General features: G+C 37.5%; 1 protein-coding gene across 1 annotated transcript in view; it reads right to left on the bottom strand.

Annotated features, from left to right (window-relative positions):
- Positions 1-18,677, bottom strand: part of hcn3 (hyperpolarization activated cyclic nucleotide-gated potassium channel 3) — an 86,498-nt gene that overhangs the window by 23,836 nt on the left and 43,985 nt on the right. Inside the window, exon 3 of the mRNA XM_028793373.2 lies at positions 9,653-9,814. Coding sequence (XP_028649206.1) covers positions 9,653-9,814 — 162 coding nt within the window. The remainder of the gene's footprint in view (positions 1-9,652; positions 9,815-18,677) is intronic.

Genomic DNA, 18,677 nt, shown 5'->3' with positions numbered 1-18,677 from the left:
TGCAGACTCGTGACGTCACTTGCTGTTCTGCCTTTCAGACCAACCTCTTCCTGTTCCAAAGACACAAAACCCTTCGCTTGCCCTCATGGAGATAGTTTGTTATATGGACTTGCATCTGAAAAGACATTCTTTTTTCACACTGCTGCATAACCTCAACCTCACAATATAGAGGGATTATTGGTTGGTCCCCCAACTCTTTTCTTGACTATGTTTGCTTAGTTTTACAATGGTAAAGCACATAAAATGAGGTGGATGATTCAGATTAAAACAATTGTCATCAGATATTAAAATATTTTACCAGCAACCTACAAATTTCAGTCACAACTATTTGTCTCACTGTGTGACCCTAAGCATGTCACTCAACTTGTTATTGCTCAAATATTGAAAAATGAAAGTATATAATTGTGGTTTTTGCTTTGTGTGAGCAATAATAAAACAAATTAAAAAAATGAAAGCATCCAGCAGATGATTCTGCCCACATTTACATTAAAACCCTGGTAATTATACATAAAGTGCAGTGATGCCACTATCTTTGCAGTGAAGAACAGCAACAGTAACCTCCCTAGCTGAAAACAAAATCTGTGTTAACTCAGCTAGTCAAATCACTTATTCTTATGTACTGAAACTGGACTGTTAATTGCGGAAACACAGCTCAGTTTCAATAACCTATGGCATGAACACTTTAAAGTGTAAAGTTAGTGTTGCTGGGTTACTGAGAGAAATACATTACAATCTATCAATCTTTATTTTATATGATGCACCTAACATGGTATACCATCACTAGGTGTGTTAGTGATCCTTCTCCTCTGAAGTTAGAGGGTAACACCATATTAGGACCACTGTTCCAGTAAATGTAGTTAAATGGAGAAAAGCAAGCAGTCACACACACTTTGATTGACACCTCAGCTAATTTCACTATAGGCTTCAAACCAGGCTAAATTTGTCCTTTTTTTAAGTCCAGATAATCACACTTGTAGTTATAAAATTTCCCAGCACTTGTTTTCAAAAGTGAGTTCACTTCAGTTTATAGATTAGTAAGAACATATTGATGCCTAAGCATAACACATTTGATTAGGAAATGAACAATATGAACATTCACCTATTGCTGCCAACACATTTGTAATAGACATTTCAGTGACCTGCTGCCAGTAATTGAGTCACTAGAAATTAAAACTCATTTTAAACTGAAAAATGTGGTGGTTGATTTTAGTTCAACATTCACAACATGCCACTTTTCCAGTCAGGTGATCTTAACATTGTCCCATACTGCTGCATTTGTGCCACCTGCCTGTGTCAACTCACATAGTGGCACATTCATGTTAACCTCTTTCTGCAAGCATTGGTGCTTTCACACTAAAAAAAGGGGACAACCTGGATTGGAGTGCTTGTATAAAAGTAAGCGAACTGTACAAAAAAAAAATATTATGACAAGCAATATACTGTATGAAGAAAATATATCTGTATTTTGGTACATGTCTACTGCTTAAAAATAATGCCAAATTGTGTAGATTTGAGTGAGACATAGTGGTAGTGCTGCCATCTTTCAGTAAGGGGACCAAGGTTTGTGACACGAATACGCTCCCTGTATGGAGTTTGTATCTTCTCCCTGCGTTTGTGTGGGTTTCCTCCACATTCCAAAGACATACTGTGACATACCCAACGACTGATACCAACTTATCTCAGACTGGCTAGGATAAAATCCATCAGGTATGGTTTTTCTTGTTGGAGAGGTGGGGCTGTGTATGCAAGAGAGCTGGCAACCAAAGGAACCAATGACCCTTCATCTGGAAGTACAATGCATCAAATGCAACAATGGGGAACAACTAACACACGTTTTGAACCTCTGAAACAGAAGAGGAACTCGTTTGTTTGATGTCTCGTATTTTACATACCATAACAAATGAAAAAAAAATTAGAGGACAAGGATTGTTGCTGTATAGCAACTATAGCAGCAGTTGTTAACCCTTTCTAAAGCGCTGCTCCTTCAGGCAAAATGCTTTTGGCTATCACAAAAAGGGACATGCACAAGTGCAATGGAAGATGGGCACTCAATCAGTAAATGTGACATGGGCTGCGATTTTCAGTCATGTGATTTGACATGGTTCAGAGACTGCGATCGGCAAATCTGACATGCCCCACGACAAAAAGTCAAGTAATTCGTGCATCATATTAGATGACTTTTTCATTGATTGTCAGTTGTTGCCTTCCTTTATATGATCTTGGCCAGCAAGAGACAGTCAGCGTCACGTTCCCTAAAAGCAGTCGTCAAATGTGACATGCCTAATGACTGAGATCTATAGTCCGCGACTGGCTAGGATAAAATCAAACATGCCCCACAACACAAAAGGTATGTAATGTGTCATCGTCTTTAGCTGATTTGGCGATGCTAAACTGGTACATCTGTGCATGTGCACCCTGTAATGGGCTGGCACTCCATCCAAAGATTGCTCTTGCCTTACGCCCAATGCTTGCTGGGGCTGGCATCAGCTGCTTGCGATCTTACTGTGGATAAATGGGTTTAAAAAATTGATGGATGTGGGAAATTTGCCACGATAAGCTACAGTAAAATAAAATATTACTTGTCTGAGAATGTTAATGCTAATTAGAACAATATGCTACCGATTTAAACTTCAGTGACTGACACAAGTAGAAAGTGGGTTCACGGGGGGCAAAGTGGTGTTTGCCAGGCCACTGAACTGGAAATGTCACATTTCAAGACGAGTGACGGCACGAGACTGAATCTTTTTAGAATTTAGAGCTGGAGAGGATTCCAGGTGCGCATATTTAAAAGCTTCCGAGTAAATGCGCGAGCAAACAACAGAGAGAGAGAGAGAGAGAGAGAGAGAGGGAGGAGGGGGGGAGGCAGGCAGGCAAGCAGGGTGGAAAAGCGAGAGTTCACAGCATGTGACTGTCTTTAACAAGGCATGGTAGCGCAGCTGGTGTTCGCTAACTGAGGGAGAGCCAAGGTTATTTTGAGCATCCGACTGGGCAGAAGCATTGCAGGTATTGATGGGAAAGTGAATAATTCTAACAACGGCCGTTTAAATGGAAAGCAATTGTTGACACTCTTCTATCATTACCATTCCGTTCATCTTCTCGTAATTTATCTTTGGCCTTCCACAGCGTCGATTCCGCGGGAGTGAGGCAAGCACGTCTTGCCAGCCACAAGAAAGCTGTCACGCGAACGTGCACTTTTCCCACTTCCTGCATGTGCACGTACGCGAATGTTCTGGACAAGCTGCACCTGGTCACGGGTATGTTGTGTTATGGGAAGTCAGTCCGCTAAAGCGTCGTCTCCGGGATGATACCCCGTCAGGGTATTTAAACCGGGCGAAAATTCCCGTAAGATTGTCGGCTAACTTATGTGGCTGCTGAACCCCCGATTAGCCTGTACGTGGCAAACGGCCAACTTATTAATTAAAAATCAGCAGCTGTGCCTTGTATTTCAATTAACCGAACAATATGCTTCGCCTCCATCCCATGACAAGCTGTTTTTACCACTACAGTCATGCCGGTTTCTTTAAGCTCGGCTAAACCTTGGCCAACATAGAAACTAAAATATGCTTTAAATGAATGCCAGAAATAATACAAGTCGTTAGTTGCTCGTGTTTGTTTTTCAGTATCTCCACCGCCATCTCTCCTCCCTTTTCTCTTTTCAGCTGGGACTTCGGAATTTAAAACAGCGCTGCCAAACTCCTTAGCAACTATTGCTACGGCTACGGCAGATGAGAGACCCTCCTGTGTATGTGATGTAGTGGTGACTCAGCGGTTTAGGGTATGACAGTCAGTGAGTCAAGACTGAAGGGACAAGGAATGAATGAATGAATGAATGAAGATAAAGATTATTAAAGCAAGTGATGGAGAGGCAGGCAGGGTGGAATGGGTGGAGAAGAGTGTCAGGAGTAATTTGTGACAGATGGGTATCAGTAAGAGTGAAAGGGAAGGTCTACAGGACCAAAGTGAGACCAACTATGTTATATGGGTTGGAGACGGTGGCACTGACCAGAAAGACAGAGCTGGAGGTGGCAGAGTTAAAAATGCTAAGATTTGCACTGGGTGTGGCGAGGATGGATAGGATTAGAAATGAGTACATTAGAGGGTCTGCTCAAGTTGGATGGTTGAAAGACAGAGAGGCGAGACTGTATTGGTTTGGACATGTGCAGAGGAGAGATGCAGAGTAAATTGGGAGAAGGATGTTAAGGATAGAGCTGCCAGGCAAGAGGTAAAAAGGATCCTAAGAGGATGTTTAAGGACGTGATGAGAGAGGACGTGCAGGTGATGGGTGTAACAGAACAAGATGCAGAGGACAGAAAAATATGGAAGGAGATAATCTGCTGTGGCAAACCCCTAATGGGAGCAGCTGAAAGAAGGAGAAGAAGATGGAGAGGTAGGGAAAGTGGCCAAAAAAGACGGGTCGATCTGAAGGCTAGCACCATGTGGCAGTTTAAATCTCTGTGTATAGCTATGTTGCTTAACTAGTGGAATCGCTGGATCTCAGTTTAAAGATCCTTTACTGTAGATGATATGGAATGATGTTTGGGATTGTCAAAGCAAAAATAGCACCAAAACAACTTAATGCCTGCCTTAAAAATAGTGGAACTATGTGGGTCAGGGTTGCTGAAATGCTGCCTCACAGAAAATGTATTAATTAGGATCACAGGCTGCCAGACTTGTAAAGTGTCAGGTACAAAGTAGGGTAAGCTGCAGTGGGTAACAGTTCATCGCAGGTCAAAGACCTTGGAACTGGGGCAGTTTTCTATGACATATATATATACTAGCCATGTGCGCCCAACTACGTTGCGCGTGTTAAAGTTGTCTGTGAAGGGCTCCCTGTTTAAACGCGGCTGCCAGTCGTGAACTGGGCCCTTCGTCACACAGCATTATGATTTTTTATAAGGGAAACAAAATTACAAAACAAAACCCTTGGACATTGATTCGATAGGAACGGCCTACTCGGAATCACTGTCCGAATAGTAATTATGTGGTGGTGTAGGAGCATTTCTGCTTCTTTCCGTTCACAGTCCGTCTCGTTTTCACGACGCTATCGTTTCCTCTCATGATCTCTTCTCAACCTTTCTCCAATCTCGCAGGTTGCTTTGTGGCAGTCCAAAGAGTAAGGCAATATACACGGAGCAATGGTTATAAAAGGGGGACACATAGGTATCCAGGCTCTTTAAAGCATAAATAGAGATCACTTCACTGACATGTGAGCAAGCCAGGGTACAACTGGGAGATGCGCAGCACTTGCTGGCTACAATGTAACAATAATAATTTCCGGAACGTGCTGTTACGTTGTCATTCATTTTACCCACTGTCTTTCTTTCATTCATATGTTACGTAGGCACATACCTTTTATCTTCGGCAATCTCATTCTCTAACCAGGCCTCAGGAGCTAACCAGCGTAACACTGTCCACCACCCCTTTCGTTATTCCGGCACATTGTTGACATCCGTGAGTAACAACATACTAAACTGGAAGGTGGTCTACGCATTCGTGGAATTTGCGGAAAAACAAAGATCAAGATCCAAATGAAAATTATATATAAAGATAAAGATTAGTTAATTTAAAGCACAACAATTTGTTTAGTTTGAATGTCTGTGTTGAGGTGTGACTGGAGAACTACAGTCTTCAGTAGTATAAGCCTGGAGGAGATTCTTAATGCAATGCCTATGTTTTAGCTTCTCTCTACTGCCATCTAGTGCTTCTTCTTCTAATTCATTCGCGGACAAACAAAGATCAAGATCCAAATGAAGATTATATATAAAGATTAGTTAATTTAAAGCACAACAATTTGTTTAGTTTGAATGTCTGTGTTTTGAGGTGTGACTGGAGTACTACAGTCTTCAGTAGTATAAGCCTGGAGGAGATTCTTAATGCAATGCCTATGTTTTAGCTTCTCTCTACTGCCATGTAGTGCTTCTTCTTCTAATTCATTCGCGGACAAACAAAGATCAAGATCCAAATGAAGATTATATATAGAGATATATATATATATGGTACATATGTAACATTACATATCTTATGGTATCATGTAAGCCTATTGTGCCATGAGTAGCATTTATTAAGTTAAGATTAAGTAATTCATGTAAGAAACAGATGCATTACTTAACTGTCAGCATGGATTTAGTTGGTGGAGATTGTTTCACTAATATGCTAGAATTATACAGAGAAGCAAAGCAATACAGTCAGAAAAGTGCATATTATATTATTTATCTTGTTTTTAAAAATGTTTATGATAAATTACCACAAGAAAGGCTATTGATCAAACTAAACCAAATGTTTTGGTATTCATATTACAAAAAGAGACATAGCAGCACAAATGAAAATCCAGAGGAGAGTAACTAGCCTGCAATGTATGAGGTATGATTGAAGATGTGACATGACAGAAGTTATAAAGGGAATTAATACAGTGGAGCCCAGCTGTTCCTTTAAAATCAGTTCTACAGCAAAACACATGGATAAAAATGCCTTTAGCATTTGTTTTTTTTTAAAAAGTGGCCTGACATTATGCAGTTTTAATTAAATCTTAGTCTTGTGTGAAAATGCACAAATTGCTTTACATTGTTTTTGGTTATGAAGAAATTCATTCATAGTTTTAAGGAAAAAAGCTCAGATTAAAAGAGTTCTGACCAAGATGTTGCACAATTGCACAATGGCTTCAAAAACAATCCCACTAGTCATGAAACTGGCCAATCTAAAAACTTTGTTGGGGTGGATCCTCATGTAACATTCTGGTGTAAAGGAGTTGTACTTTATGCTAAATGAGTGACACTTTGCTGTTACTGGAAGTATCCCTTTACACAAATTACAATTTTTTACATCCAATGTAAAAACATTTCCAACATTATCTTGAATATAGAGCAACACTCTTAAGCCTGTTTTCTCCTTAATTGGGCAGCACTGTCAAATGTCTTAAGGCTGAATTACACTTGTGCATCAAGCAAAAGCCATAGCTATACACATAGGCTACACCGTCAAAAGCAGTTTATACTTCTGCATTGCGCTATGCCATAGGCACATCCTTGAATTCTAGTTGTCGGTGTTTGCAGCACCCAAGAAAAGCAAATTATCAATTAAAAGGCAGGCAGTTTTGCCCTCCAGGACCACCACTCCTCTTACTACATGTTTTCTTCTGTAGGTTAAACGTTTTTGTCTCCCACATTTTTTTACATTTTCATACATCTGTTGACTTCCAAAGTGGAAGGAGAAGCAAAGTGACAGAAGATGATACTTTTTGACAATTTTCCATTGACAGTAAATGTGACATTTCAGTCTGCAAACTATACTAGATTAGCAGGTATACCCCCATCTTGATGAATTTTTTTTCTTAAAAGTGGGACTATTAATCAACAGTAGAAATGTTAATGCATATGGAAAAGTAGACATGTTTACACAAGTTATGTGTGTGCACTCAGCACTTAATTTCCCATGCCTATGGGGGTGTTACTTTTTCTCACGTTTTATGCAGAAAGCTGCAATCCGTCACATGTACTTCTTTCTACACAAGTAGGATGCAAATAATTTAAAGCTTAATCACACTGAGATAAAATGCTTATTTTACCTGTAAAATGTTTTGTTTTGAGTATCAACCACCCTCTTACTAACTCTCCTTTGCCCACTTCCCACCACAATTTAAATTACATTGTTCTAGCAAGAGGTGCACCACACTCAGCAAGTCCCTTTGCTGCCCCTGTCTCCATACATATTAAAATGAATAACTTGCAGAAGATAAAAGACTTTTTATTACTCATAATGTTATACATGATTTAGTATTATGCAGACATCACATTGCATATGTTGACAATGGCAAGCTCATTTTTGGCAAACACCATTCAATCCAGAGACTGTAGGCACTGGATATGTTGCATTGTCACAATAGTGACATATGATCTTTATATGACTGCTGATTGGTTGACATGCTTGCAAGTAAGTGAAATAATGCAAAGAATACAAAAATGAAAGCATGTGATCTGTGCTGTTAACAACCCAATGACACTTAATTGAATCTCAGCTTTAATATATTTGTATTGGTCTAATGAGGAGCTGCCTATATATTCATGCAGTTATGTCATGCAGCATTCTGTCAAATGCACAAAGAAACTGTAAATGTTAGCTGTCTATGATAATCAATTGCTTAACAAATCTCAAAGAAGGGCCAGATAGCCACTAAGGACACAGGTTTTGATCTGGTGTAGATAAAAATAGATTACAGCTTGACATATTAGGGGAAAAGAGAACCTGTTCTATTGTGCTTCCATCCTTTCTGTATTTTCCTGTTGTAAAGTCACAGGTAGATGTAACGCTGTGGTGTATGAATATAGATAATGCAAATGGATATGAGAAGATTTAGTTGAAGTAGGTGAGGTTTAATTTATTTGTTGAGGGATGTACATTCTCTTGGGCTTTCCTTTTAGAAAGATCCACAGACGTACAGCAGGCCCTCCTTGTGCAGCTGGAAATAGAATTCAACCTTAGGAAAGTTCAGAATGCTTGTATGATGATACAGCTGAGCACAGTCATGTAATTAAAGTGCCACAGTACTTCCAGAACAAATAGAGTTAATTGAGGCAACTGAAGTTCCTGACTCTTGAGCTTTCAGTCCTTTTTAAAAACTGTCAGTCCTGTGGGGAGAGACTGTAAACAGCATACAATGTAATTTTAGAGATCAGTTATGTGCACACAACAAGATGCTCACTTTTTCAATACAGACTTCCTGCAGTGGCACATTGCAGATTAACAGCAGAGGGAAAGCACCTTCTGTCAGCATCAACTATTGCAGTTATAGCCACCTCTTAAGATCTAACAAGAAAAAAGTGAAGTGTTGATGAAAACAAGGAGTGGGATAGATGAATACCTGGTGATCGCTTTCTTTTAACTACACTAATATTGTTCATGTCTTGGGGTTGACAACCTTGACTGCTTGTGGGTGGAATTTTTTATGTGAGGAAAGCAAACGATTTTGCTGTGCTGTCAAATAACGTTACCTGAAATGAAACTCAATGCTCACTGTGAGTGTGGTGTACTGTAATTGTTTCTGAAGTTACTACATTTATGCTTTTCCTTTAGCTTACACTGGATCTATAGCCGTTTTTCTGACTGAAATGATTTAGGCCAGTGTCCCCAAACATGTAAGGGCATTTGTTTTTTAATATAATAAAATATCTCATGACTTGGTACTGAAGTGAGTGTAGAAGACATTTTTGCTGTCTGACCCTGAATCAACCTTGCCACATCCTCTAGATCTGTGATGATGCAGCCAGTGTTTCTCTGAGTATATGACAGGTGGCCTTGTCCTAATCTATGATTAGATATTAACAATTGTACAATATTAATTATATTTTATTGACAATGCTTACTGCACATTATCAGATGCAAATCTGGGTCTTGCACATAGCTTAACCATTTAGATCAAGACTTGGGCATAATGAAATTAACTAAGTGTTTTGTCATGTTTGTGATAGTGACATTATGTGAGTTCTTAGTAAGCATCACAAATGCCAGCATTGAGATATAAGGTCAATTCTGCAATTCTTGAAAAAGGAGAATCGATAGACATAGGGGTACTGTTCACTAACATGAAAACGTGTTACAAAGATCTACATATTGTAATGTAGAAACTGATTATAACATTTGTTTATGTTTAAACTCTTACCACCATATGGTTGATAGAGACCCAGCAATCCTCTGGAAACTCTTGCAACATAGGGACAAGGAACTGTAGACAACCATCCCAGTGGCACAGCAGTAGCATCATTCCAATTAAGTTGACAATTCGGACAACAGCACTTGCCAGGTCATAGGTCATGTGGAAGATCTAAATAGAAACAATCAAAGAAACTGATAATTATTCTAGCCTGTAAGGTTAACATTATATTGATTAAAAGACCTCATGATAAGAATGTGTGACCAAATACCTTCTCATTTTGTTTAACCTGTATAACATATAACATACTGTAACTCCATCAGAAAAATTAAATTTAAAATCCAATTTTTGCCTCAATTTTAAATCCAATTTATGCCACAAGCTTATGTCCCAAAGATCTAGACTGCATGTGCAACAGTTCTGAAAGAGTAAGCCTGGAATTCTCTGAAGATAAAGTAAAACAAATTCTCCAAAACTGGAATTTCAGGTATAAAATGGATTGCTATATAAATTATGAGTCTGTAGTTAAATAATAAAAAATACTGAATCTTCTTACAATTTTCACAACACATTTTTGCACAGTTTGCCTGTAGAACAAATAATGGCACCTTGTTTTAATTACAATGTGAATATGGCTATTTAATAATATAAAATGCTATTTTATATTATGTTTCGTGGTCTGTTATAGATGCATCCAAAATTCTTTATACAAGTAAGGATTTAAAGGGGATCAGTGAAATTACTTCACAATGCACCAAGCTATGTCTTTCCTTGTGCTAAGGACATTGAGGAAAGATGATCGATTGTCTGCTAGTCAACCTTAATAGCAAGATATATAAAGAGGAGGAGAAATGTTTGCCAGTACTCTGACAACCCAAGAAGGCAGTGGAAAAATGCTTCAACTAAGGAAATAAGTAGACAATAAACACTGAGAGAGACAGCACAGAGATGGAGTGAGAAACAGTATGCAAAATGCAAAATCCACCTAAGCATGATCTAGAAAAACAAAGCAGGCAAAGAATAGGAAATATAAACCAGCCTGGTAAGGCGGAGTGGTGGCTCTGAGACTAGGGATCTGAGCCGGCAATCTTAAGGATGCCAGTTCGAATTCCATAAACATCAGAAGTGACTCTACTCCATTGGGCCCCTGAGCATGGTCCTTAATCTGCAATAGCTTTGTCCAGGGTATGACATTAACCTGCATCCAGCTCTGCAAGCAGGTCCTCCCACTTGCAGGGAAAACTTGGGGATTGGTGGCAGGATTGGCACTCCAGCCACCATAAAGAAAACTCACACTGTTCCAGTGTGGTGCTGAGGTGTCACCCATTGCATGGCTGTACTCAGGTCCCAATCTGGGTGGTTCATTGTGTGGTGGGTGCGGAAATGTGCTGTAATCAGCACATGCTCCCAACCTCTCCCTCTCTGGTAAGGCCCATCCATTTTCTTAAACTGCTTTTTAAAGTTATCCCAGTAAGTCTCAAAAAGGTTTTTTTATAAATCACTGTGTAACTTAACTGATTTTTAGAATGTTAATTCAGATCAGAATTTACAGTTGAATTAACATTAATGTTCCAATTACTAATGTTTCACTCTAGTAATTTCTAGTTACTGTACAGTGTTGGCAATAATTATTATTCATGTATTGATTTTCAGGAGCTGCTTTTCCAGGACACTGTCATTGACAGATGGAACTTGAGCCCATCCTTGCAACACTAGGCACAAGGCAGGAACCATTCCTGGACAGATTACCAGGTTATTACAAAGGTATCATACAGTTATATAATCCATTGAGTAAGTACCTTGGGTGGACAGGTCAGTTTTGGCACTTGCCTGTTTTTGACTAATACATGTGAGTTTGTTACTTGTATTCCATTGCAAATCTATATGCCAACACCCAAAAAGACAGGTAATGTAATTTTAGAGTGTAAACAAAGGCAAAATTTGTGGTGACATTCCAAACTTATTCATGGCACAACTGTTAAAGCCAAATAAGGTTTTCTTTATTTGGCACATACATTTTTGGGATGCAGGCAGAAGGTGAAGATCGCAGAGAAATTTCAGGCAGATACAGGGAAATGGTGCAGTCTCCTCAAGGACAATCAATGATTGGTTAAAAGCCTTGAGGCCAGGTACTGAAGCTGTGAAACAATTGCCCTAGGCTTAAAGAATCCAAAACGTTAGCACAAATTTTGTGTAACTTCTTGGCTCGTCTGTGTTCAGGCAAGCAGTTTGTCTATTTACAGTTTAACTCACTTTAAAATCAATTTTTTTGGAATTCTCATAACATGTCTAATTGAAGAGTTGAGGTTCACACTTTTCATTTATTCTGTGTTTATATACTATTTAAATTAATTAGATATGAGTTTGACTATTAGCATGATAAATGGGAAATTTGTTTAAAGACAATTAAGCATTTTTATTCTTTTTCTAAATAAAAACAAAACACTTCATTTGCAAATATAGATCTGAGTTAATTAATACATTCAATCATTCTCAAATCCAATTCAGGATTTCAGGAAACTGGAGCCTATCACATTAACAAATATAAAAGACTTGAAATACGAAATTCGGAAAAACACACAAAATGTTACTGTTATGTTTGACAAGAAAAAGGGAGGCAAACCAGAGTAATGGAGGTGACCAGGTGAAGAAACATTGAAATACCAAGAAAAATGTTGATACTGTTGAGAAGCAGTCCTAGTGTTTGTCAAATTTATTCATTAAGCCAAGAATTACAGTCAAAGCCATAAAATGGTCTGTGACACAAATAATGAACACAAAAAGCAACAGTGATTTCTTTAGATTTATCCACAAACTTTTATGACCAGTAAGTGCTCCGTACCAACATTTTATTCCGTTGAGGCAATACCATCTGCATCTCAAAATGAAGTTGCATAGCAATGCCGTAGCAATTAATGCTCAAAATGGAGGAACCTGGGAAAACAAAAATGGTACTGGAAAAAGGTGCAAAAATAAAATAAAATAAAATAATTAGAAAACAATGTCTAATCAAAATTAATGTCAAAGCTGAGTTCTGCAGTCCCAAAAACCTTAAAAAAAGTTCTTTCTGCACTCTTAACCTGACTTGGACATGGAATTCTATGCAAGTACAGTTAAACCCAATTCACACTCGGGATGATGTTCAATGATTTGCTTTAAAGTGTTAAGCCTGAATAACTCTCAGGTGAGCATTCTGCTGCTATCAAGTGGATGAAATAACCTCATGCTGCAAAAAAATGCTTTGTGCCATTTCCTGGTAACTCTAAGGTAACTAACTAATCAATATTCATGGGATAGAGCCTCCAATGAAAAACACAACTGGAAATGAAAAGCCATAAAGACAGTTTTAGAATGAACTGAAACTGAACCATTGTTTGAATCAAGGTATAGTGATAATGATGTGAATTGATTGTCAGACATTGATGCGGAGATTGAAACTCATGCATGATATGGCACAATGCAAATGGACCAACATAATATGCCTGGTGAATATGGTCGCGTCAAGCTCCACTTTGGTGTGACAGTAGATGTGTGGCAAAAAGGCATAATTATTGTGATTGAGTGCAAGGACAAGCAAGACTAGCTTCTTGTCAAGGAAATGTAGAAGTCAATAAGCCTTGTGCTGTGGTAGCCTACAATAACACATGGGGCGCATTGATCATGTGGATCAGGCACTGACATTCTACCCTCTCATGCAAAAGCAACAGAAAAAAATCTAGGAAAGTGCAAAAAAAAGAAACACCCTTCTACTCTCCCGGTTGTAACTTCGAGTTCTGCATTGATGACTGTCTCAAAAGATACCACTTGAAGGAGGTGTACTAAATCTGCATCAGTACAGCAGTAGACGTTAAAGATACAATCTCTACTGTATTTATGTTGACATTTTGGTATTTACACATTTTTGTTACCTGTAATAACTTTTTTATTGTTTAATAAAATTCAGCATTTTAGGCTCGTTTTCCTGGGGTAAACATGATACTAATGAGGTTAATTGACCCAATGATGTTTCTCTGAATGCATGAATGGTGTGCATGCCTTGGAGTTTCGGTGTGAAGTGGTAACATTGCAATGGCACAAAAGCTGACAGAAGTGAATCTATCAGCATTGTGCTCTCAGATAGACATCCAAATGCAAAATTACCCTTTGCTTGTACTCGGGACAATGCCTAACATAGGGCAAATTGGCAGTATTTCTGACAACATTCTCATTTATCACTTTTGCTAACGTTACAGAATACAAGATGAAAATAATAAAGAGCCATGCTATTACTTACATTGAGGCTTAGTCTGTGCACTTTATCTGTGCACTTACCATATTGTAATTCATTTATTGGTCTCTTTTGAACTAGATTCAAAACAGATTTAGATTTTTCTTTAATATACAGACCTGTTTTAAAATATATGATTGTGGGATAAGTATCTGAAATCTTTTGGGATGCCAGATCCTGCTCTGTGTCATTGAAAGACTGCTCTTCAATAATTTATTTAGTTAAATATGACAAAGTCTCTGTACTAAACAGTCTTCCATAACTTTAAGGGTTTAGACAGTAGTTACTTTTCCTACCTAGTCAGAAAGTTAAAATGATAGTACTCAGGATTATCACCTCTCAATGTGGAATGATAATCATCTTCCCACTTTTACATGAACATTAAATACTAACTGCACAATGAACAAACCTTCTGTGTGAATTTAAATGATTGTGAGTTACTTTTGTACTTTTGCAGATAAATTTACCATGTGGTGGATGATATGGTGGGGTAACATTTTGCAATTTGTGGTTAGTGAACTGATCACATATTGCTCTCATGTGTCGGTGTATTATGTGTGTCTCTCTCGGGGATGCTGTATTTTGACAATTTCTATTTAGTTTCTTTGTTATGGTTTTTCTGTTAATTGTTTTATAATTTATAGTTATGTAGTTTTAGTTTTCTTTGTTAGTTTGTCTAATTCTACTCAATTGCTTTTAAACTATGTTCATTTCTTTGTGATTAAATAGTGGGATTCAACCACAGATTAGGTAATTGTTCCCAGATGATGTGATTAGGCCTTATGTCAGTTTGTGGGCACTATATTAAATACCTGTTGCCACTATAGTCAGAGTGGCATTAACTTTTTGCGTTGTGTTGTCCGCTACCTCATAGCCATGAACATTCATTGTGCCTTTTGGGTGTCAGGTTAGGCTTTGTGATATTTTACTTTTACCATCTAAGCTACAGATTTGATTTGTGAATTTTAGATCTTGGGTTTTGTTAATTCTGCTTTTTTTTTTCTTCAGACATGCACCGTTTTTTTTTTCTTCAGACATGCACCGTTCTTTAGTTCCCTGCTTTCTTCTTTTTATTTTCGATTTTTCTTAAAACCGTGTTTTGAATTTCTGGATATATTATTTTCTTTTCTTTTTGAGTTATCAATAAAAATTTTGTACCTGTATATTAATATTTTGGATTCTGTTTTGCCTTTTCTTTCATATTTTTTTCTTCCCTTTTGTTTTTAGACTTTGAATTTTGATATTATTAATTTTTATTTTCCTTTATTTTAAACACAACCTTTAAGAATTTTATTTTTTGTCCAGAGCTTTGATCATTTTCCTCTCCTCTTTCCGGCGATGCCTACATGATGGAATATTGGTTCAGATATTGGCATATGCAGTTGGGGAGCAAGAGAAGGCCTTCTGATTAGTGTTGGGGAACACTAGTGTTAAAACCAATTTAGTTAAATCGCTCAAAATTTACAAAAAAAATTAATATGTTATATAATTATTTATTATAAAATGTAATGCATTATAGTGTGTGACTTTTTCTTCTTTTGTATGTAAAACCACACATTTCAATGCCCAGCATTTGTTATTAAATCCTAAGCCCATATACTGTATGAACCTTCATGAAACTGACCAGAAACCCATCCAAAGTTGGTAATTTTCTTGTGTTTTATAAATAAATTTAGTCATTCATGTGCTGTGAAATAAATAACATCCGTCCCATTTTTCCATCCCCAATGGGAGACCACAAAGATGTGTGGCATGAACATTGGCTGCTGTGCAACCAGATCGCTGTTTCAACATATCTGAAAAAGCTGGATGAAAACTAATCTGACACTTATATATAGGCTTCTATTATTACATTGCACGCAGCACATTCTTTTCTGCTTGGCTGTGCCACTGAGCCCTGCAAAGGACCGACATACCATTCACCAGGTTTGTTTCTTGCCTTACACCCAGTGTAGTTGCAATAATCGCTGGCTCCTTGTGATCCTAAACTGGGTGGATTAAATTTACTCCTCCGCACATGCAAGATGTAACTTTTGTTTATTTCTTTTCAGTTAATTACATGCTATACATGTGCTTAACCTTTTCCTTATTAGTTGTCACCAGATGGCCAGAGCATATTCTGGCACATATGAAGTGTACATGCCTCTTCCATCTGTGGGTTCTAATGTTTAGGGAGAAGGTGAGCCAGTCTGGACATTGTAGCTACTTAACATAAAGCATGCATTTTTTAAATTTAATTTTTTTGCTCCAAAATATACCTCATGCTGTGGATGTTGTTACATTCCATGCTTTTGGTGCTTGTATTTCTTGCAGAAAAGAGAGATAACATTGATCACATTATGAAAAAATAAATAAGTTACCCACACAATGATCTAGAAAACCAGGTCTCAAACCATCTCTTCTTAGTTAAATTTCTTAAGAAACAAACTAATTAGAGCCTCATGTAGCTACTCTTACAGTCATAGATCCTGTTCACTAATTAGGATGAAAACTTGGCTGCTTTTGACTTCATACAATGTGGTGCTGTGGACTACACTTACCCTCGTTCCTCTCAGTCAAGTCTCAGTAAATGGTTTAATCCATCTGCCTTGTGAGCTGCCACACATCTTAGTTTTATTTCTCTGTTCTTCATTGTGTCCACTGATGTTGCTTTAATAGCTTTCACACTTAGTGGAGTGGATATTCAATGTGTTTATTGGATACAAATTACTTAACAGATGATGCTGAGCCTTGCAAGCATTAGTCACATGCTGGAGAGTCAATTTTAGGTTTTATTGATTACTTTGTTGGGTCCATATTTATAGTTTTTGTCTGACATGGGTGGTACTTTTAAATTATATGCTAAGTTGATTAGAAGCTATGTGAGAGTTTCAGGACCTGCTTTCGAGACAAAGGATTTGGGTTTTGTTTATTTTGCTGTGACAGAGTGAAGTGAATGGTGGAGTTTCATGCAATATTTTTTTAATTGCCACACTGTTATTTAAAAGCATGTTTTTGGTCCATATCTATGTGATCTGTTTCACTTACAGACTGTTTACTTACTCACTGAACTGAAACATTGCTGCCGGATAGGCTTCTGCTCCTGTCTCCTTTAACCCACAATAGATTAAGCTCCCTATACACCTTCATGCTTATGTTCCAGCTATGAATGATGATACGTAATTTTTTCGGTGTGTTTAGGGTTGTAGGAAGATACCTTGGCTGCCACTGGCTTGTGGTACCTAGTGAAAATATACTTAAATTGCTGATTGTATACACAGTTCTCTTCACCAGAGCAGTTTAGTGAAAGCAGAATATCATTGTACTGTGAGATCAAAAACCTTCTTCTTTGAAGGACATGAATTGTATTAAAAAAATAATTTTATATTGTGCCTTTTGAATCAGTGTTTGTAGAAATGGTAAATACTTATACTTAACATGGCACCTTTTCACAATAATCATTATTACAAATTGAATTACCAAACAGTTGCATTAGGAGAACAACTATGGTAATAAAAATCAATAGTTCATACTTAATAGAGATAGTTGTTGGAAAGAATTGCAATATTAGTATAAATGCAGAATGGACAATTTGTGACAATTAGGTGTAGTTTACAAGAAAGAACATGTTCCCTGAAAAGTTTTTTTTTTTTAATCTCTCAGTCATTGGTAATAGTCCCACCTTTCAACAGAACACATCCATGTCACAACAGGTAACTTATGGTCAAAACATTCAAATTAGAGGAAAGAAATAGAAGTAAGTTTGAATTTTAAAGTTGGCTTAACAAATTGAACCAGCTCTTAAAGCACAGGAAAGCAGCAAATAATCAGAACAAGCGTCTTTGGTTCAAATGGGAATCTAAATCAAGTGCAACTTTCTTGTCTGTTGTAGAGTTTGTGGCGCTTCAGATATGACTTAGAAAATATCCAGTGGCTGGATAGCATGATGAACTCAAGCACTAAAATATTCAGAGATTAAAAAATAAAATTGTGATAGAAAGAGAAATAAATGTAAAAGCTGAACTTTCATCGCCTTATTTAAATATCCATCTATCCATTATCCAACCCACTATATCCTAACTACAGAGTCATGGGTGCCCACTGCAGGGCACAAACACACACACACCCACACACTAGGGACAATTTAGGATTGCCAATGCACCTAACCTGCATGTCTTTGGCCTTGTTGCTTAAAAATAATTTTCATTGACTGAAAATATTTCTTATATAACTTAAATGCTTTGTGTAGATGTAGGTAAAATAAATTGTTAATGCGTCTTTAGTAGACCAAAAACTAATTGTAAGTTTCTACAATTGGTGAAAAGTTAACAGTGTGCTTTGGATGGATGGATGGAATTATGCTGTTCGTTTTAAACTTTAATGAGTTATGCCTTTGTGTTTATTTTTATTTCTATTTGGCCCCTTAAGTTTTTGAGAGTTCACAAGCATTTTATAAATATTCATTCCAAGCCCCCAAAGCATCCATGAAGTCTGTTGATAATATTAATTTAATGATAATTCTGTCTCTTTTAAAGCTAAGGTCTTGGCGAAACAGCTTATCACCACCTTCCCTTAATCCCAAGAAGCATCTAAAACTCACAGATTCTTTTATTACCTGCAGGCACTTCTCTATAAATGCATATCACTTTACTTCATCATCATTCTTTGCATTATGCTACACTTTTAAACTTGAACCCTGCAGTGGATACCAGTCCCATTTACTAAGGAACAAATGGTACCTCTCAGACTCTAAACAATACACTTGTTTTCTAAAGGGAATATTGCATA

This window comes from Erpetoichthys calabaricus, chromosome 2, assembly GCF_900747795.2.
Source record: "Erpetoichthys calabaricus chromosome 2, fErpCal1.3, whole genome shotgun sequence".
NCBI lineage: Eukaryota > Metazoa > Chordata > Cladistia > Polypteriformes > Polypteridae > Erpetoichthys > Erpetoichthys calabaricus.
This window is presented reverse-complemented; position numbering and strand designations above follow the sequence as displayed.